Source organism: Rana temporaria, chromosome 12, assembly GCF_905171775.1.
Source record: "Rana temporaria chromosome 12, aRanTem1.1, whole genome shotgun sequence".
NCBI classification, from domain to species: domain Eukaryota; kingdom Metazoa; phylum Chordata; class Amphibia; order Anura; family Ranidae; genus Rana; species Rana temporaria.
In genome coordinates, this window is record NC_053500.1 from 22018750 (window position 1) to 22038363 (window position 19614).

Below are 19614 nucleotides of genomic sequence, written 5' to 3' on the forward strand. Positions count from 1 at the left end.
AGACAGAGTAGGACACAATGCACCCCTAGGGAATGTAGCAGCTTTTGACCACAGCTGCACCCCCACATAAGGATTGCAATAGTCACAGGGACACTGACCCATTTTATTTACCTTTTACTGGCATTGACTTCAGACACCAACTGCTGTGTTTGGAAGGAGCATGGTTGGGCCCCTGGTCATTCACTAAACCATAGGGTTCAGAATAGTTTGCCTTGTGGATGATCTGGCCCTGCCCTGCACACCAGTGGCAACATTAGTTTAACAAGGCACATATTTTTAGAGAGTGTTGTTTTTGAGCAGAGAGGTTTGCTCTATCCACCTCGCTTTAGTGTGTATTTGTTATTGTTTGTGTTTTAGAGTATGTGTGATTGATATTTTAGTCAGAGGGTGAAGTGGGCATTCTTCCTCCTACTGACCACCAAGGTAAGGGGGCATTTTTATGCTCTCTGGCCACTGCTGTAAGAGGGATTTATCCCTCTACTAACCACCAACATAAGGGAGCCTTGTCGTCGTCTATCCACCGATGTAAAGGGCACTTTTTTCTGCCATACATATAAGGGAGAAGTCTTCCTTCTACTGACCACCAACATTAAGAAGGCATTCTTCTCACTGACCTGCAGTATACAAGATTTAGGACTCCTTTAGGAACTCAGTCTTTTTTTTGAAGCATAATGGAGCCTCTGGCTCTAATCACATGCTTAAAAAAAAAGCCATAAACTGCCACACTCTTAAACAAAAGTCTTGATTTAAAAAGTAAGAAGTGTTAGCAGGCAATCAGCCACGTCAAATTTGTAAACCTAAAGGGCCATTTCATTGGCAGACTTGATGAAGTGTTACTATACTGTCCCTTTTTTTTATTCTGAACACGTTTTGTATTTATTATATTTTTAGACTCTGTAATGCAGTATAATGGAATGGAGCATAACACTTGAGGACTAGAGTGTTTTTGAGTAAAGACTGTAATTTTTTAGTACAGAATCATTATTTTTCCTGTTTGCTGATTTGTGTTGGATCTGGAAGCAATCATTAAGTGTCTATAGAATATAGTCTCTCCTTTACAGAGAAACCTATAGTATTAAATATCATATCTTGGAGAAGTATTACAATGTAAAGATTCTATAATAATTATGTCATGGAAAATAGACTGTGAATTGGATATTTTGAAATGTTTCGCTATGTATGACACTTTGTGAGCGAACAATGAATATTAACATTACAAAATTACAGGAAATGTAGCTAGAATGTGGTAGACTGCTTCACCTGTGATAGAAATTCTTTCTGCCCATCCAGTCTTGTGATACAGATGTCACTTTGGATTGCATAACCAGGTAAGTGATACTATTTCCTGGTTCAGCTTTCAGCTTCACATGTCGACTCTGACTTTACTCATGCCTGCTCATAGGACAAGAAGTTCATACCTCCCAACACTTGTTCACTGGCAGAGAGAAAAGTGAGATGGGCAGGGACAAGGACGGTAGTTGCAGGCAGGCTATTCCTCTCCCTGCGTGCTTGCCTCTGTTCCTCCTGCATGTTTGTACCTGGATGCTGGACCAGGCACCTGTGTGCCACCAGGAAGCAAGAAGGAAGGGGATAAAAGCTGTAACTCTTAAGTGGTTTCTTTTCTCCCTGTTGTATGTTCCAATCCTTAGTGCGTGTGTGTAAGTCTACCACCCACTTTGCACTTTTTATCCAAGCTATGCAATTTCTTGGGAATTCTTCCTCCTGACTGCAGACACTAGGGCAATTCTGCCTTCTGATCCCCAGGGCATTTTTTTTTCTCCGACTGCCTGGCAGGGCATTATTCCTTCCTCCCACAGACAGCCAGGGTATTCTTCCTTCCACTGACCCCAATTCAAAATGTAATTATGAAGTCATTTTTGCTTGGCACTGTTGAGCTTGATTGGCATTGGCCATTAAACACCAGAATTGGCAGGTCCGCCACTGGCGCCCTGTGTTTTTCACAGATAAAGAGCAGGTTCACCTTGAGCACATGTGACAGACGTGAAAGGGTCTGGAGAAGTCGTAACATCATTCAGCATGATCAATTTGGTGGTGGATTAGTTATAATCTGGGAAGGCATATCCATGAAGGGATGCACAGGCTAGACAATGACACCCTGACTGCCATTATGTATCAGGATGAAATTCCTGGACCCATTGTCGGATAGTGCAGTGGGTCCTGGGTTCCTACTGGTGCACGACAATGCCCAGCCTCTCGTGGCGAGAGTATGCAGCCAGTTCCTGGAGGATGAAGGAATTGCATCAACGCTCGCCTGACCTAAATCTAATAGAACACCTCTAGGACATGCAATGCCACCAGCTTGCACCTCTGTCTGTTTAGGAGCTTAGTGATACCCTGATCCAGATCTGGGAGGAATTACCCCAGGACACCATCTGTGGTCTCATTAGGAACATGCCCCAACGTTGTCAGGCATGCATACAAGCACGTGGGGGCCATACAAACTACTAAGGACCATTTTGAGTTGCTGCAATGAAATTTCAGCAAAATGGACTAGCCTGCTGCATAATTTTTTTCATTTTGCTTTTCAGGTGCCTTTGAATCTAGCCCGCTGTAGGTTAATCATTTTCATCAAACAATGTGGCATCTTTTCATCCCTAACACATTATCCAGTCCATATCAGTATAGATATCCAGCATGATATTTCCCCCCATTGAGATCTGATGTGTTTTCAAAGTGTTCCTTTAATTTTTTTGAGCAATGTATTTTGCACACAGACCTGTTCAGTTGCCCCATAGTGTTTTTGACTAGATTTTTTTACCTGTAGTAAAGCAGACTCCAGGGTCTTCAGTGGTTTTCTTTGCAGGGAAAGGCTACTGGCAGTCACAGAAGAGTATTGTCTAATTGACTGCAGAAAGAGGTTCAAAGAAGTACATAAATATTAGGATAATGACTAAAAGGTGCAAGTTAATCCAGAACCCCAATGGTTTTTGTAAGTAACCCAAAAGTAAACATAAAAAAAGCATCAATTTGTGTAGGTGATCCAAAGAAAATATACAACAGAAGTCCTCTATGTGTGACCCCAGTAAGCAACATAGAGACTTACCAGAAAGCAATGACCACCTGCTTTAGAGTGGTCAAAATATGCCTGCATAAACACTCCACAGCTTGCATCCTCCTTAATTTGTAACCAGCCTCATGCAGTCCAGTGTAAATACTGTATATCAAAGGAAGAGCCAAATGTTCCCAATGATGTGACCCCACAAATAAGTTATTAAAAAAATTAATTCAAGCGGAGCTCCACCCAAAATGGTGGAGCAGGTACCTGGTTTTGACAGTTACACACTCCTACTTTGGCCCCTCCTCCTTCCCCCTCACCCGGCCCATTGACAAAACGCAGCATGAATATTTGCGCATGTGTAGTAGGAAACTACTTCCAGTTTCCCTTAGCCTAGATGTAGGCGCCAGCACCCGAGAGCTGATTTAGGAATAAATCGGGTAAGGACACTGCTGGATGCCTGGACAGGTAAGTGCCCTGATAGTAAATGTCAGCAGCTACAGTATTTGTGACTTTTAATTGTTTTTTGGAAAAGTGGAACTTACGCTTTAAATACTCCTCACCCCCTGACATGCCACTTTGGGGGGTGGGGGGGGGCTGGGTACGTGGGTTGGAGTGGAAATTCCTGTCCCACTTCCTCTTTCTGACTTCCTAGGCGACGTATCGCTGGCTTGTGGGACAGATGAGGGTCTGTTTATTAAAAGTCGGCAGCTATACTTTTTGTAGCTGCTGACTTTTTTAATAAACTCCACTTTAAGTACACCAATATAAAAATAGTATTAACAGCACTGTATGGAAAATCCTATTTTGGGGACATGGTGATGCACTTCTGGTTGAGTATGGTGGTAACGGCTTTCTGGTAAGCCCCCATGTTCACTGTGGTGACATGGAATGGGAGTAAAAGCACTGTTGAAGACTTTGGAGTTGTAACTTGGACTTTTTGCATATGGACTTGTGTTGTATAATTTCTATCACCTACATGATTTGATGTGCCTCACTTTTTATGATTACTTATTTTTTTGGGTCACATACAAAAACTATTGGAGTTCTTGATGAAGGTGGTTGTAAAGTCCTCCTACATAAGTTTAACAGTATACTATACATAATTTACTCTAAACACTATTAAAATATGCTTTGAATAGGAGATTACATATTACATATTGGGAGAGACTAACTGAAACTGAAGTTTGAAAATCTGGTGTAGCACTGCACAGCTTTCAGGTTTTATTATGAAAGGTTAATTTAAAAAGCTGAAGTTCGAAGCTGATTGGCTACCATGCACAGCTGTACCAGATTGTGTGCTAAAGTTTTAGTAAATCTTCCCCATTGTGTGAGCAACATTTCAATATACATATGATCACTATAGAGTGTGTGTGTGTGTGGGGGGGGGGGGGGGGGGGGGGGGGGTTTAACTTACGGTATGCCTTAAGGAATGGTTGCGATTGACGTGGCCATATCTTCTCTGCCTGTGATAGTTTTCCCTGTGATAGCTCTGAAAAATAAAACATAAATTATTGAATGGACTGCTTTAGAATATAGATAACTATAAAGCCTCATAATTAGAAATATACATTCATTATTTCATTACAAAAACTACTATTAAAAGAGTAATATCACGAGGGATGACGTGGTGCACGTGAAGCACGCACGTCTGAGGGAGGGCTTCCCCATGCTACGGGCCTGAGCCGAGAGGAGGAGACGGAAGGAGGAAGATCCGACGGCGTCTCAGCGGCAGCAGCTACGATGCAGAGCGGGAGTCTGCGGAGCTGCTAGAGACTGAGTACGCCGGACACCTGACACGCTGCTCCACGCTGCTCTCCAGGAACCCAGCCTCCCCCAATCCACTGCCCCCCCCGAGGAGAAGGTAGGCACGGTACAGTGCAGAGGAAGGCATGGACGCCTCCATCGGCTGGTTAACATAGCAGCCGCCCTCCACCCCCTCTGCCTGCCGTGATATCTACTATTTTAAATCTCCAAGTTGTGTAAGGGAAAAAAAAAAAAAAAATCGCCTACCAGGTAATGTCAGCCCTCTGTTTGTTCCTTTCCTATGGAGATGATGTGGGACTGGGGAGGTAGATCTGTGTGTTGGACCCAGGATTGTACCTGGACAGAAGAGTGATGTGGTAAAATGGTCAAGCATACCACTGCACTGTAAGGCTCATTCAATATGCAATACATGCTATTTTGCCAGAGAAATTAGCCATGGTAATAGTTTGAATCAACCTGCGCAATACTGTTTTAAGCACCATATGACATCTAGCTGTTTAGTCTCCATCAAGATACATTAAGACATAACCCGTAACCATCATACAGTCTGTTTCTGAATGCTTTAAATGAATTAAATATTCACGGACGATCAATTTGTATCTCAAAAATACCCCATAAATACTGAGGTTATTGGTAAGGGGGTGCGGTTGAAAGGACCCCGGCTGCCGAGAGACATTGTATCCCCCTCGGCTCCAAATACCGTCAAATCACAGCGGGTAGGACCTGAAGCACGGGCGGAAATATTGGAGCCATTTATTCACCTATTCATTTTTGTCAGCTTTCTGTTTCTCCTTCCCACCCCCACTATTTGACCGTGGGTCCACTGTATGAGTATTGTCTGGTTTGTCATATTGGCTTAGTGGGGGGTAAAACATCCCCAAAATAGTGCGTGGGGGACCTCCCTTGCCCATAGCTGGGAGACGACCCCGTGATCCCCTAGAACACCAGTACAAAATCCTCAGAAAGTGAGGTTAAGGCTGTTCGGATTACCCTCCCTTCCCAAATAAATAAAAACCACTGCAAAAAAAAAAAAAAAAAAAAAAGGGGGGGAGGCGGGGAGGCAACCATCTGCTGTCCAAACTGGGGAAACGTATCAGAGGGACAAAGAAATATAACATGAATAAATCTACAAGGGGGGCCGCCCCTAAAATCCCCAAAGATAACCCCCCCACCAGTACGATCAGACACTACATGACATCTGAGGGGAGTTCTAAGAGCCCAGGCCTGTCAAAAAAAACAGAAAAAACTAGCACAACTAAAAAGGGTGTAGGGGGGGCAGCTACCCCAATCACGGACACCTCAATAGAAAGTGAACATGAGGTTAGTCAAATGGTCGACTCCAGACTGGACACTCATATCCCCACAAGGGGGGAAATGGATGGGATGTTAAGGAGAGTGGAAACTGCGATAAGAGAAGAAATTAGTGCATTAAGAAAGGACTTATACCATATGTTGGAACGGGTTGAGGAAGCGGAAAAAAAAATGGAAAAACAGGACTTAGAATTAACCGACCTAAAAATTCAACATCAGACGATGAAACAAAACCAGAGGTGGTTACAATACCGACTTGAGGACCAAGAGAACCGTAACAGAAGACAAAATTTAAGGGTGCGATCTATAAAGGAGGAGAAAGGGGAAGACCTGAGGAAAATTCTTAACGACCTATTCCTCCCCCTCTTAGACAATGGCGCGGAGGGCCCCCTCAAAATGGAACGTGTACATCGTGTTGGAAAGATGAGAGAGGGAGAAGGTAGTTGGCCCAGGGACATTATTGTGAGGTTCAGATATTTTGAGGACAAAGATGAGATCTGGACAAAACTCAGGAGAAAGGCCCCCCTACACTATGACGGGACTGATATTCAGATTTTCACGGACTTGGCCTGGGAGACTCTGGCCAGGAGAAGGTCCCTCAAACCCCTCCTGGAACAAATGCGCCAGCTTAATATTAAGTATCAATGGGGTTTCCCGGCATGTCTGATTGGCCGCAAAGAGGGGACCTCGGCAAAGTTGATATTCCCCGAGGACTTGGTAGGGTTCTGTCGCAAACTGGACATGCCGGTTTTGGAGATCCCAGGTTGGGATGAATAGTTCATTTTTGATACAGATAGCCTCCTCAAGCGGTTTAACGAGGGTTGAGCTAGGATGATCAAGGGGGACAGGGGGGTAAGGGGGAGGGAGGGGGGGGATCGAGAAGGGGAGCAAGGAGGCTAGGTCCGTACCCTACCCATGTAAGATCAACCCCCAGGAGAATATCTCGGGGGGAAAATGGGAGGGCGGGACGGTTGGAGGCCTACCTCATCCATGAGAACCGACGGGTAGGGGAGATCGAGGATCCCTACGGTTCAGAGGCGATGGATAGGCCTAGGTGGGGGGGGGGACGTGGGTGTTTTTGGGGGGGGAGACGCGGGAGGGGGGGGGAGGGATGGAGGAGGGTGGGGGATGGGGAAGGGAAAAGGGAACTTGGCTCCCATGGAATCTCATGGACAGTTCATTAAGAAATGATCCAGCCATAGAATAATGACTGAAGTAAAATTTTTATCATACAATGTTAAGGGTTTGAATTCAGCCGTTAAAAGACTCAAGGTCCTCGCAGAGATCGAACAACTTAAAGCGGAAGTCGTGTTTATTCAGGAATCTCACTTAACCATAGAGGCGAATATTAAACTTTTTTCACCCGCATATCCCACTTGGTTTTATGGGGATTCCATCTCGAAACGCGCTAGGGGCGTGGCAATTGGGTTCTCAAGGGGGTTTGGATTTACCCTAGAGGCAAGGAAGACAGACCCAGAAGGGAGATTTATATTCCTTAGGGTAAGGATTGACAACATTGTCTATACCTTAGCAAATATCTACGCCCCAAATGTACATCAAACCCAATATTTAGGGAAAATTCTGGGAAAGTTAAAAGACTTCGCCGAGGGTTATACGATCCTGATGGGGGACTTTAATTTTGTCCTGGACCCGAAAGAGGATAGTACGTTCCGTGGGAGGGTGACAAAAAATGGGCTTCTACAAAGAATTAAACAAAAGATTCATGACCACCAATTAGTCGATGCCTGGCGGATTTTTCATCCCAAGGAACATGACTACACGTTTTACTCCCCCCCCCACGGAACGTACTCCAGAATCGACTACATCTTGGCGGACCACAGGCTTCTGGACTCTATAACGGAAACGGACATAGGAATAATGACGGTGTCAGATCACGCTCCAATTTCTATGAAAATTAAACTGTCCATACAAAAGAGACAGAGGCCGGTGTGGCGCCTGGATGATAGCCTGATACGCGATGAAGGCGGGGCAAGCAGGGTGGAGGAGGAATTAAAACAATTCTTCCTCATTAACGATACAGAAGGGATAACCAGCGCAACCCTTTGGGAGACACACAAAGCCTACATCAGAGGAATCTTAATTGCGGAGGGTGTAAAAAAAAAAAAAGAGTTGAAAAGTAAAGCAAACACCCTGATTAAAGAGATAGAGACCTTAGAACGCGAACATAAAGCGCAGGGATCAAAAGAAACATATCTTAACCTAACAATAAAGAGAGACGCCCTCAAGGAGACCATGGAACAGGAAGCGAGAAATAAACTTAACTGTATCTCTAAAGAGAGATACGTATGGGGTAATAAACCAAGCAAGCAACTAGCTAAAATGGCTCAAAAAAAGAAAGCTAGAAACTATATCGATAAAATAAAAAGGAAAGACGGGAACTTGGTTTACGCAAATAGAGAAATAGCGGATACTTTTAAAAATTACTACGAGGAACTTTATACTCTAAAAAATCCAGGGTGGCAGGCAGGGGAAAGGGAGGTGAAGACCCGAGAATTTCTAGACAGGGCAGGACTTCCTAGTTTAGAGGAGATGGAAAGTTTTAATATGGACCGCCCCATAACTGAAGAAGAAATAAAAGAAGCTCTAAATTCCACCGCGGGGGGTAAAAGCCCGGGGCCAGATGGGTTTACCCCCCAGTACTATAAGAGATTCAGCAACATTTTGATCCCAAAGATGTGCAAATACTTCAACGGGCTAGGGTCTGAATTTGAAATCAGCAGGGAAGCTACTGAGGCCACCGTTGCAATAATTTTAAAGGAAGGGAAAGATAGCTCTCTCTGTTCGGCGTACAGACCTATCTCACTGTTAAATACAGACACTAAGCTCTTTGCCAAGATTCTGGCGGGGCGATTAAAAGGGGCTATGCACGTTTTGATACACCCCGACCAGGTAGGATTTGTGCCCAACAGAGAGGGCAAAGACAACAGTCTCAGGGCTATCCTCCTGCTTCAGACCATAAGGCAGAATGGGCCCCCAGGTCTATTCCTGTCAGTTGATGCTGAAAAAGCTTTTGACAGGGTAGACTGGGGGCTCATGATGGAGACTCTCAATGCTATGGGAATAGGAAAAAGGATGTCTCGCTGGATTACAACACTCTACCATCACCCTTCAGCAAAAATAAAAATCAATGGGATACTATCGGACCCCTTCGAGATGAAAAATGGGACAAGGCAGGGATGCCCCCTGTCCCCCCTTCTTTTTATTCTTTCTTTAGAGCCTCTGTTATCTACCATTCGTAACGACCCCGACATTAATGGAGTCAGAGTAGAAGGGGAGGAACATAAATTATCGGCGTTTGCCGATGATATTTTGTTCTATCTAACCAATCCGGCCAAATCTATCCCAAAGCTCTCCAAAGTGTTGCAACAATATGGTGCCATCTCTAATTTTAAAATTAACGAAACTAAATCTGAAATTCTGAACATTAATTTAAACAAAAAGGAGGTGGGTCGGGTCAAGGAGATCTGTGTGTTCCCCTGGACTAAAGAATTAAAGTATCTAGGAGTCAAACTGGCCAATACAACCCAGAAGATGTATAAAATAAATTATATTCCCTTATTAAACGAGATCAAGAGCGAATTAAAAAGAACGATTAACAAACCCATTTCATGGATCGGACGCATTAATATGCTAAAGATGGTTGTAGTCCCAAAAATTCTTTATAAATTTTTATTACTCCCAATAGCACTCCCTCAGCAATTTTTGAGAATTCTTAATTCCTTGTTACTAAACTATGTTTGGAAAAATAAGAAGCATAGAATATCCCTCTCTATCCTAAAACAGGGTAAGCCATTCGGCGGTCTGGCAGTTCCGGATATTAAAAGTTATTATAAGGCGGCGGTTTTAGCGCGTGCGGTAGAATGGGCACGGGATAGGAAGGACAAAAGGTGGGTGCAAATTGAGAAAGCACTAACTAGTAAACATTTGAACAATATTATTTGGATTCCTGCACAACACAGAGTACTAGACCACAAAACACATGATTTAACACGGGACACTTTAAGAATGTGGGACAAGACCCTGACACAAATAGAGGGTAAATTTAATTCCCCATTAATGAACCTCAAAGAAAATCCTTATTTTGCACCAGGGGAAAACAAAATTGGAGGGAATTGGATTAAGGTAGACACGGTATATTTAGGGGATATTATTAAAGAGGGAGAGATAATGACCTATGAAGATCTGAGATCCAAAACGGATTTTTGGAACTTGGATAGGTGGCATTACTCCCAATTGCATCACTTTGTGAGGCACCTCCCCCGTCCACTACGGACAGAGGCGGAGCTAACTCCACTCGAGAAGATTTGTAAATCTAAGAATACAAAGGGCACTATCACTAAATTATATGGATTATTGGTAAAGATAGGTTCACGGAACGAAGCACCCTTCATAGGTAAATGGGAAAGAGAATTAGGAACCACAAGAGGGACAAACAGTCATAAAAGGATTATGCATCTTACCCATTCATCCGCAATTGACGTACGAACCGCTGAAACAAACTACAAGTGTATCTCAGGGTGGTATATTACACCAGATAAAGTAAATAAATATAAAGCAGATCAGACCGCAGAGTGTTGGCGGGGCTGCTCTGAAAGAGGCACGATGGCCCACCTTTGGTGGTCATGCCCAAAAATACAAACTTACTGGGACATAATTTTGAGTCAAATTAAAGTTATTACGGGCAAAGAATTAAAGAAAGACCCCTGGGTCGTGCTCTTTCATTGTAGCCAAGAGGGGAAAAAAAAATATAAGCAGTCTTTGATTCCTCATCTCCTAAACGCCGCAAAGAAACTTATACCCAAAAAGTGGCAGGAGATGGAAAGTCCACACGTTTGGAACTGGATAGATGAAGTGGAGGAAACGTACAGGCTGGAAGAGTTAAAGGATAGGCACCTGGAGACGAGCGGTGGACACGGGGAAAAATGGGAAAAATGGCGGGAGTATAAAAAAACATGGAGTTATGCAGAAAGAGTTAGGGTATGCTACTAACAAGCCATATGTCGGCAACATGGAAATTATAAACATTTCCTAGGCTAGAGTCCTTCCCTAGAGTGAGTCACATATGATTCATGATCAATGAACGTTGGAGAGTGTTTTAGCTTGCGAAGGAAAAGTTAGGAGATTCCGGGGAGCCAAGAGGGGGGGCGGGGGGGTGTAAATCAATATAGAGCCATAATGGTAAGCTATTGTTACAATCCATTACCATCATTATTATAGTGTTGGCCTATATTTATTAAAAAAAAAAAAAAAAAAAAAAAAAAAAAAAAAAAAAAAAAAAAAAAACACAAGGAGCATAGTAAATATACCACACATGATGCAAACCACAAAACGAGACGTAAGACGCATCAAACCATGAGCCGGTCTCAAAGATTTGGTAAAAGCTGAGGTGGTAGTAAAAAAAAAAAAAAAAAAAAAAAGAGTAATATCACACTTGTGGCCCCCATATCGAAAAGTTTGGGTAGCCCTGCCCTAGAATAAACAAGCTTTTAAACCTTACAGTGAGGGGGAAGGGTGGCAAGATATAATATATTACAACTGTAGTGCTTTCCTTGTAGGAGCTGCTTAGTAGTTTTGCCCAGATCTTTTTCCCAGTAGTTTCCTTATAGCACAACACACTGTTCAATCACTCTTCAGGCTCATTCACCAGTCTAGGGGTATGCTTTATTGTAGAACTTGGATAGGTAATGGTAGGATACTCCAGTAACCCTTAGCACCAATTTGAGGACACTGAACTTTCTCTCACAGAACTATGAGCCAAGCTCTTGTAGAAGTAAAGGGCGAACTGGGCTTTGAAATAGCCACTTGAGGAAATGTATCTTCCTCTTTCTAGACAGTCCGCGCAAAGTCATTTCACTAGGAATTAAACAGTTAATCAAACTCTTCAAGACACAAAGGGGGTTATTTATGAAAGGCATATCCACTTTGCAGTGCAAAGCACACTTGAAATTGCACTGAAAGTGCATTTGGAAGTGCAGTCGCTGTAAATCTGAGAGGTAGATCTAAAATGAGGGGAAGCTCTGCTGATTTTATCATCCAATCATGTGCAAGCTAAAATGCTGTTTTTTTTTTTTCCTTGCATGTCCCCCTTCAGATCTACAGCGACTGCACTTCCAAGTGCTCTTTCAGTGCAATTTCAAACTTGGATTTGCATAAATTACCCCCAAAGTCTCTTTTTTTTAACCCACTGACTCTAGCACATGAGTGATTGCCTCAGTCCACAGTCTCTAGGATCTCTCACCAGTCTGTACTCATAAATGCCCCCCCCCCATAAGCTGTGATCTCCTTCTGGGGGAGCGTAAAAAAAAACCTAGCTGCTCTGCCTGAGAGTATTTATACAGACTCGCAGTCACCATCTGGGCCACCCTCTCAGGGATTGGCCAGGGCTGTATGAATATTTAGCTGCCGAGACTCTTCCTGCCCACTAACTTCCAGATCTTTCTGGACCAGCCAGGGTAAAGCAGTCGATTCTGCAGCCATTGAAATGCCGAACAGACCAGAACAATCAACAAGATGATTACATGTAGGTTTGGTCTAACAAACTGCAGCTCCACTGAATACAGTGAATCAAACCAAAGTTGGCTAATCCTAGCGCATACCTAGTTGTGCTACACAACTTTATTTTTTATTTATTTTTAAACTGTGCCGTGCTGTACATTTTGAATGGCACACCAATGCAGTATTACAGCACGTGTGCATTGCCCACTACTGTGTCTCAAAGATAATAGTTTCGGTACATGTTTTTATGCATTGAGGCTCATTAATTTCTTTCTTAAAGCAACTTGCATTAGGGCAGATAGAATGCTCATTTGTATAGTTCCTTTTTGTTTCAGATCTGATTTATTTTGTTTTTCTTCCACACATAGAGCTTTCTGTCCATGTTAACATTTTATTTTATTATAAATTAAAATTTTTGCTTTTTACATGACAATTTGCATAAGAAACAAAATGCAATGTTGATCTTCAGGAGATTAATATATGTGGCTGCTGGGAACGCCCAGGTAGCCAGAAATGTATTGTTCATGAAAATGACATCCAGAACACAGATGCAGGGGAAATTCTTATTTTGACTGTGGCTTACCGAATGTCGTCGTCTGTTAGCTCGATCAAAGGCCGTCCCTGCTACTATTTGGTTTCCGGCATGGCCATTGCTTTGCACCTAGGAGTACAGAGGTTTGATTGAGCTACATGTTCTATATCAAAACGTAAGACAGCACTACATACATTGCCAATGGATTTACATACCTGTATACTGTTTGAGCGTGCAACTCTAACTTTATTGTGCCCTGGTGCAGGTGCCTGCAACGCAATATGAACAAATATGGTTTTAGATATTTTATTCATTACCTATGGATGCCTACATGTGTTTTGCTTAACAACCTAATAGTTCTTAACCTATATATTTTATCAAGGTGAAAATTTATCATATTTTCGTTTAGTTTCTTTTTTTGACAACATTTGAAGTAAACTTTTCACCATTGTGGTTGACCAAATGAATGTTGCATTACAGTACTATGGGTCCTAGGTTTGGTTGCAACCAAGGGCAAAATCCTATATGGGATTTGAATATTCTGCCTGTGTTTATGCTACAGCTTTCATACACGATCCTGAAACATACCCGTCAATGTAAGCTACTTGGTGACAGGTGGTTCATTGTTCTGTGTAATGACTGTTCTAATGTCATGTGTAAATAAGTGAGTACAGAAAATTAGCTGCAGGCTTGGAGCAGAAACACTAAGGAAGTGTGGTCAAGCCATTACACTAAAGGCAAACCTGCCCATTTGTGGTGGACTGATTTGTAATCCTTCATATAGGCACTCTGTAGCTGCTAGTTTAAAAAATAATAATTTAGGGATACTGATATTTATTTGGATTATAGTTATTTGAAATTCATCAGATACAGGGGATTTGTTAATCAGTAATTTTGTACACCTTTTTTCATTTTATAATATTTGCATGAATGACTGAATTTGGAGCAATCTCTTTGGTATGACTGTCCGTATAGATTCTCCAACCAAACGACATATGACAGAATAGAACAGCGTGCACTTTTCACAAACACGTATTACTAGGACTTTTATGTTTTTTTTGTAACCCTGAATCACTTTTAACAGGTTGTCTTTGCTAGCTAGATTCTGAATTATTTTATTTTGTGCATCCTTTTCCTACATACCTTTTTTGTGATATATTAGTCCTTTATTGGGACTGATGATGAGTTAACCAGGCTGCATGTTTCCTTTGCATAGACGTACAGCTATTTTTGACAAGGAAAAGATTTGATTCAATTTGTTTTGGATTGATCTAATGTAATATATTTTGAAAGTGACAGATCTTTTTCTTTTTTTTTTTTGCTAGACATTTTAATCTAGCAGCTTTTTGTCATAATTCATGTCATGATCTATTCTAGGTTATTGGCTATTGCCTGTACAAGGATTTGCAGAACTGACAATTTGTTTATTTTTACCTTGTCACTGCTGTTACCCCATTTTGTATCCCCCCCCCCTTTGCCTTTCGGCACTAAGATGTCTTAACAAAACCCTCCTTCCTTTTTCTCCTTCCCTTGGGTACCTGGCTAAAAAAAGTTTTAGCTTGCTGATCTGCTTAGAATAAGAAAATATGCCAACTGTTATCCTTTCTAATTAGTCAGCTGTTACCAGTGTCTATTTCTACCTTTTACTTATGAGTATGTAAATTTATTCTTACTGCCTTTGTTACAGTCTTACAGATAATTCACAGGTTTGCTGATTTGTTGTTTTCATTGAAAATTGTGAAACTGCTCACATCCGGAGTTCAAATAAGCATCACCCCCCACCCCTTCCAAAATGCAGAACCTTCGAAACTGGAAACTTCCTTACCGAGGCCCTCCTGGTGCTGGATCTGTGAAAATTGCTGTCTATTTCCTCCTATCAATTAAAAAAAAAAAAAATAGGATGCATCTTTAGTGTGAAATAAGCCATAAGTAGAATTTTACTACAAAGAAACATAGTTCACTATCTTCTGCAATAAGAGGGATCACATGATTTAAACCGTGAAGTGTATTTTACACAAGCAATCCTGAGATAACATCACACATGTGGAACTACCTAGACTAAAAAGAAAATCGTCAACTACAACCTAGCTGGTGGTGATGCTAAAGGAGTGCATGAGTGTATAGCCTCCACAATTTGCCTAAGATCAGCTGTAGCACTTGTAAAAATGGTTCTTCTCCTGGACCTCTGTCAGTACAGACCCACACATAATTTAGTATCTCACTGCTTACTTCTGTAGGTCTTCCACTACTTCCCCTGCCAGAGCCAGAGAGATGACATCTACTGCAAAGCCCAGAAGAGAAAGGGAGTACTGAAACCTCCTCTGCCAACAAAGTGCACAACAGTGAGCGGTGACATTACAGTAGCGAGTGGTGAGCTGCTGTATTTGCTAATCCTCACTGACTGAGGTCTGGGCGGGCCATACAAGGATAGGGGGTTCTCCCACACCATTAATAGGGTGGGGTCCTTCACTTGTTCAGTGGTAAAATTGTCTCTGTGCTTCCCAATTAGCAAAGACATGGGATTGTTCCTCTTGAGGATGCAGGCTCCTACCTTGGTCATGTTTTCCTGGCTAACACTGACCAGAGGTGCAGGGTGCTGTGTAATGTAATGGGGTCCAGAGGTGCAGGGTGTTGTGTATTGTAAAGGGCCCAAAGGTGCAGGGTGCTGTGTAATGTAAAAGGGTCCAGAGGTGCGGTGCTGTGTAATGTAAAGGGGTCCAGAGGTGCAGGGTGCTGTGTAATGTAAAGGGGACCAGAGGTGCAGGGTGCTGGAACCCCACATCCCATCATTAACCGCCGCTGAGTAGCTTTTTTTTTTTTATAAAGCTACTGCATAGGTTTGAATTGGAGAAAGAGCTGACTCCTGTGATGACGGAGATGAGCAGTAATGACTGGGCCTCGCTTATGCAGACCATATATGGAATCATTTGTTGTTAGAAAATCAGAACTTTTCTGCATTTTGTAATGCGATAGTGACACCATTGCATTCAACCAACCAAGCCTTAAACTTCCCCTCATGTTGCTACAGAAAATACAGTTTATGGTCAGAAACCTTCTTTTTCTTTCAGGTGACAGCTCACGTGCATTTATTTTCCAATTTATATTTCTTGCAGGATCTTTGATATTTTTTCAAAAAAAAAATTCATGACATTTCCAACATGGCTGATCACTCAAATTCAATGACTGCACACAAATCAACCATTGCTTTGGCCCACTAATGGTGTGAAATTGGAACGGATATTATTAGTTTTGAATTTCGGAAGATTTTTTTTGGAATTTGACCCATGTTTGCCTGGCTTTAGCAACCTCCTGGGAGTTTTTAAGTGAGGCCTCGTACACACGACCGGTTTCCTCGGCAGAATCCATCAAGAAACTTGGTGGGAGATTTTTTTTTTGCAGAGGAAACCGGTCGTGTGTACATTTTTCAGCGAGGAAACTGTCGAGGAACTCGACGAGCCAAAAAGAGAGCATGTTCTCTTTTTCCTCGACGGGAATGGAGAAAATTGGTTCGTCGAGTTCCTCGACAAGCCTAACAAGAACTCGACGAGGAAAACCATGTGTTTCGCCCGCCGAGTTCCTCGGTCATGTGTACGAGGCCTCAGGCTTTGATGAGGTATGAAAATGGCCTACACATGTAGCAAGGGCATTATTCAACTTTGATCAAAGCTGCATTGTGTTTTTATCCGCAGATGCCCCTTATCTGCATAGGCAGTTTTTTGGTAAAGGTGAACTAACCCTTTAAACTAATTTTAAAGAAAAGGCTTTGCTGAAACAAGTGTATTCCACTGCTAGGAGGAGAAATCCTTTAAGGAGGATAAAAGGTTGAAAGATGAAATAAAAGAGCTGACGTTTAAGTTGAATAGGATCAAAGTTAAATAAGAAAAAAATTGATATATAAATTACCATCACTCTACCTAACATCTGAAATGTCATGACTTCTGACTGTATTCATGTAATCTTTTGTAGATGAAACCTTATGAGCATTTTATCTTTTTAGTCTAGAAACAGAAAATAATTCCTAAGTTGGCCTGCTCTTCTCTTATGATGATGTATACAGAACAGTCTCCTCTCTTACTCCAGCATAGAGATTGCTTGTTATTGAAACATGAATCAAATATGCTTCATAAATTAGGATAAAAAATCATGGCAGAATTTGAGGTTAGTTTTAGGTTCTCATACTTGTACAGAGAAGCTGCCATTCACTTTGAGTGCACTAAGGCAATGCACCTGGATTGTAGCATACTGCAGCGCATGGCAAAGCACAGGACTGAATTGTATTTGAAAAAATGGGCTAACTCCACTTTTTTTTTTTTTTTTGCACCATCTTACAATTGTATTAGGGTTAATTTTCTATATGTTCTGAGTCACTGATCAGAATGTCATAGCAGTTCACTAACTGTATACTTAAATCTGCCAGTGACTTAGAACATACTGAAGCTAGAGTCAGCCAGACATCTAGTATTTTCAGCAAAGGTAGCAAATGAATGCAAGAATGCATAATGCATGGGAGATGCAACACGGTGGAATGTGGTATGGTGGTTGAGGACATCCTAGGTGGACAGGAACAGATGTAGCAATGATGGCACTATTGGCTTCTTATAATGCCGCGTACACACCATCACTTTATGTGATGAAAAAAAACAACGTTTTAAATCGTGAAATAAAACAACGTTTTTGAAACTTATTTTTCAAAAACGATGTTGCCTACACACCATCGTTTTTTCAAAATGCTCTAGCAAAGCGCGGTTACGTTTAGCACTCTTTTCCATTGAAGCTAGCTTCATAACTTGCTTCTGAGAATGCGCAGGTTTAAAAACGTCGTTTTAAATGTCGTTTTTCCCACACTCTATCATTTTAATTGACACAAAAATGACGTTTTGAAAAACGACACAAAAAATTGAAGCATGCTTCAATTTTTTTTTGTCATTTTTCACAACACATAAAACAACGTTTTCCCCCACACACGGTCATTTTAATTGACGTTTTTCAAAACGTCGTTTTTTTTCATCACATAAACTGATGGTGTGTACGCGGCATTCGTCTTAAATACACCAATGGCTGACTCCTCCCACTAAACGTCATCTATAACGAAATATCACTTCTGGGAGGACTGACAATCTAAGGCTCTGTTTTGAGAATATTGTAGTAATTCATATATTTATTTCTTCTAGATAAATGTTTTGTCTTACATTTTTACATAATAAATTAAACCAGATAATCAAATGAAAACAAAACAATTTAATTTGTTACCTTGCTTGCAAAGTCAGCCATGTTTCCTATGTCAGGAATGATGGCGGAAGCCTAAAGTAAAAAGAGCAGACATAACATGTTTCCATCAGTTTCAACTGCACAGTAACATTTGCCACGTATGTAATAGTGACATTGAAAAGTACTGCTGTGTGTAGCCCCAGAAGAGAATGTAGTATTATTAAAATGTAGCTAAGTGGATCTTTTGGCACATTTTATGTTAAAGTGGTATTGACCATATCCATGCCACGCAAATTCCAGCACTTCTCTCCTACATGTAAAAAATCATAATTTTTTTGCTAGAAAATTATTTAGAACCCCCCAAACATTCTTTTAGCAGAGACTGTAGGGAAGAAAATGGCACTCATTGCAACTTTTAATGTCTCATGGTATTTATTTGAAAAAAAAAAAACACTTTCATGAATAAAGAAAACAGTAAAGTTAGCCCAATTTGTTTGCATAAAGTGACAGATGATGCTACGCCGAGTAAATAAATACCTCACATTACAAGCTTTAAAATTGCGCACACTCATGAAATGGCGCCAAACTTCGGTATTTAAAAATCTCCATAGGCAACGCTTGAATTTTTTTATTTTTTTTATTTTTTACAGAAGTGATCAAATACCACCAAAAGAAAGCTCTTGTGGGAACAATAGACATACATTTTGTTTGGGTACAGCGTCGCACGACCATGCAATTACACACGAATCTGAGCATGTGCAGCCTGAATCCTAATGCTCTGTTCTACCAGTAGATGGGTTGGAGTCATTTAAAGCAGTGGAGGATCAGAGAGACAGGATCAAATGGCCTTTATACACAATGCACAGGATTAACCCCTTCATATACAGATTGATGTTACTGTTGTGGGTTTAGAAACAGTTTAACCACTTGCGGACCGCCGCCGTCATTATACTTATTATTATTTATTATTATACAGGATTTATATAGCGCAGTTTTCCTCAGTTTAGGCCGATACGTATTCTTCTACATATTTTCCGTAAAAAAAAAACGCAATAAGCGTTTATTGATTGGTTTGCGCAAAAGTTATAGCGTTTACAAAATAGGGGGTAGTTTTATGGAATTGTTATTAATATTTTTTTTTTTTACTAGTAATGTCGGTACTGCGACATTATGGCGGACACTTTTGACACATTTTTGGGACGATTGCCATTTTTATAGCGATCAGTGCTATAAAAATGCATTGATTACTATAAAAATGCCACTG

At 41.4% G+C, this 19614-nt stretch overlaps 1 protein-coding gene and 1 long non-coding RNA gene across 4 annotated transcripts in view; one reads left to right on the forward strand and one right to left on the reverse strand.

The window, feature by feature from the left end:
- The window catches only part of LOC120919217, a 200794-nt gene that overhangs the window by 126909 nt on the left and 54271 nt on the right, over positions 1-19614 (forward strand). The gene's annotated exons all lie outside the window — the stretch shown is intronic.
- Positions 1-19614, reverse strand: part of LOC120919216 (cadherin-like protein 26) — a 106461-nt gene that overhangs the window by 1829 nt on the left and 85018 nt on the right. Inside the window, exons 14-19 of the mRNA XM_040331270.1 lie at positions 18393-18443; positions 14968-15015; positions 13358-13411; positions 13194-13271; positions 4434-4508; positions 2780-2866 (exon numbers count right to left, since the gene is read on the reverse strand). Coding sequence (XP_040187204.1) covers positions 2780-2866; positions 4434-4508; positions 13194-13271; positions 13358-13411; positions 14968-15015; positions 18393-18443 — 393 coding nt within the window. The remainder of the gene's footprint in view (positions 1-2779; positions 2867-4433; positions 4509-13193; positions 13272-13357; positions 13412-14967; positions 15016-18392; positions 18444-19614) is intronic.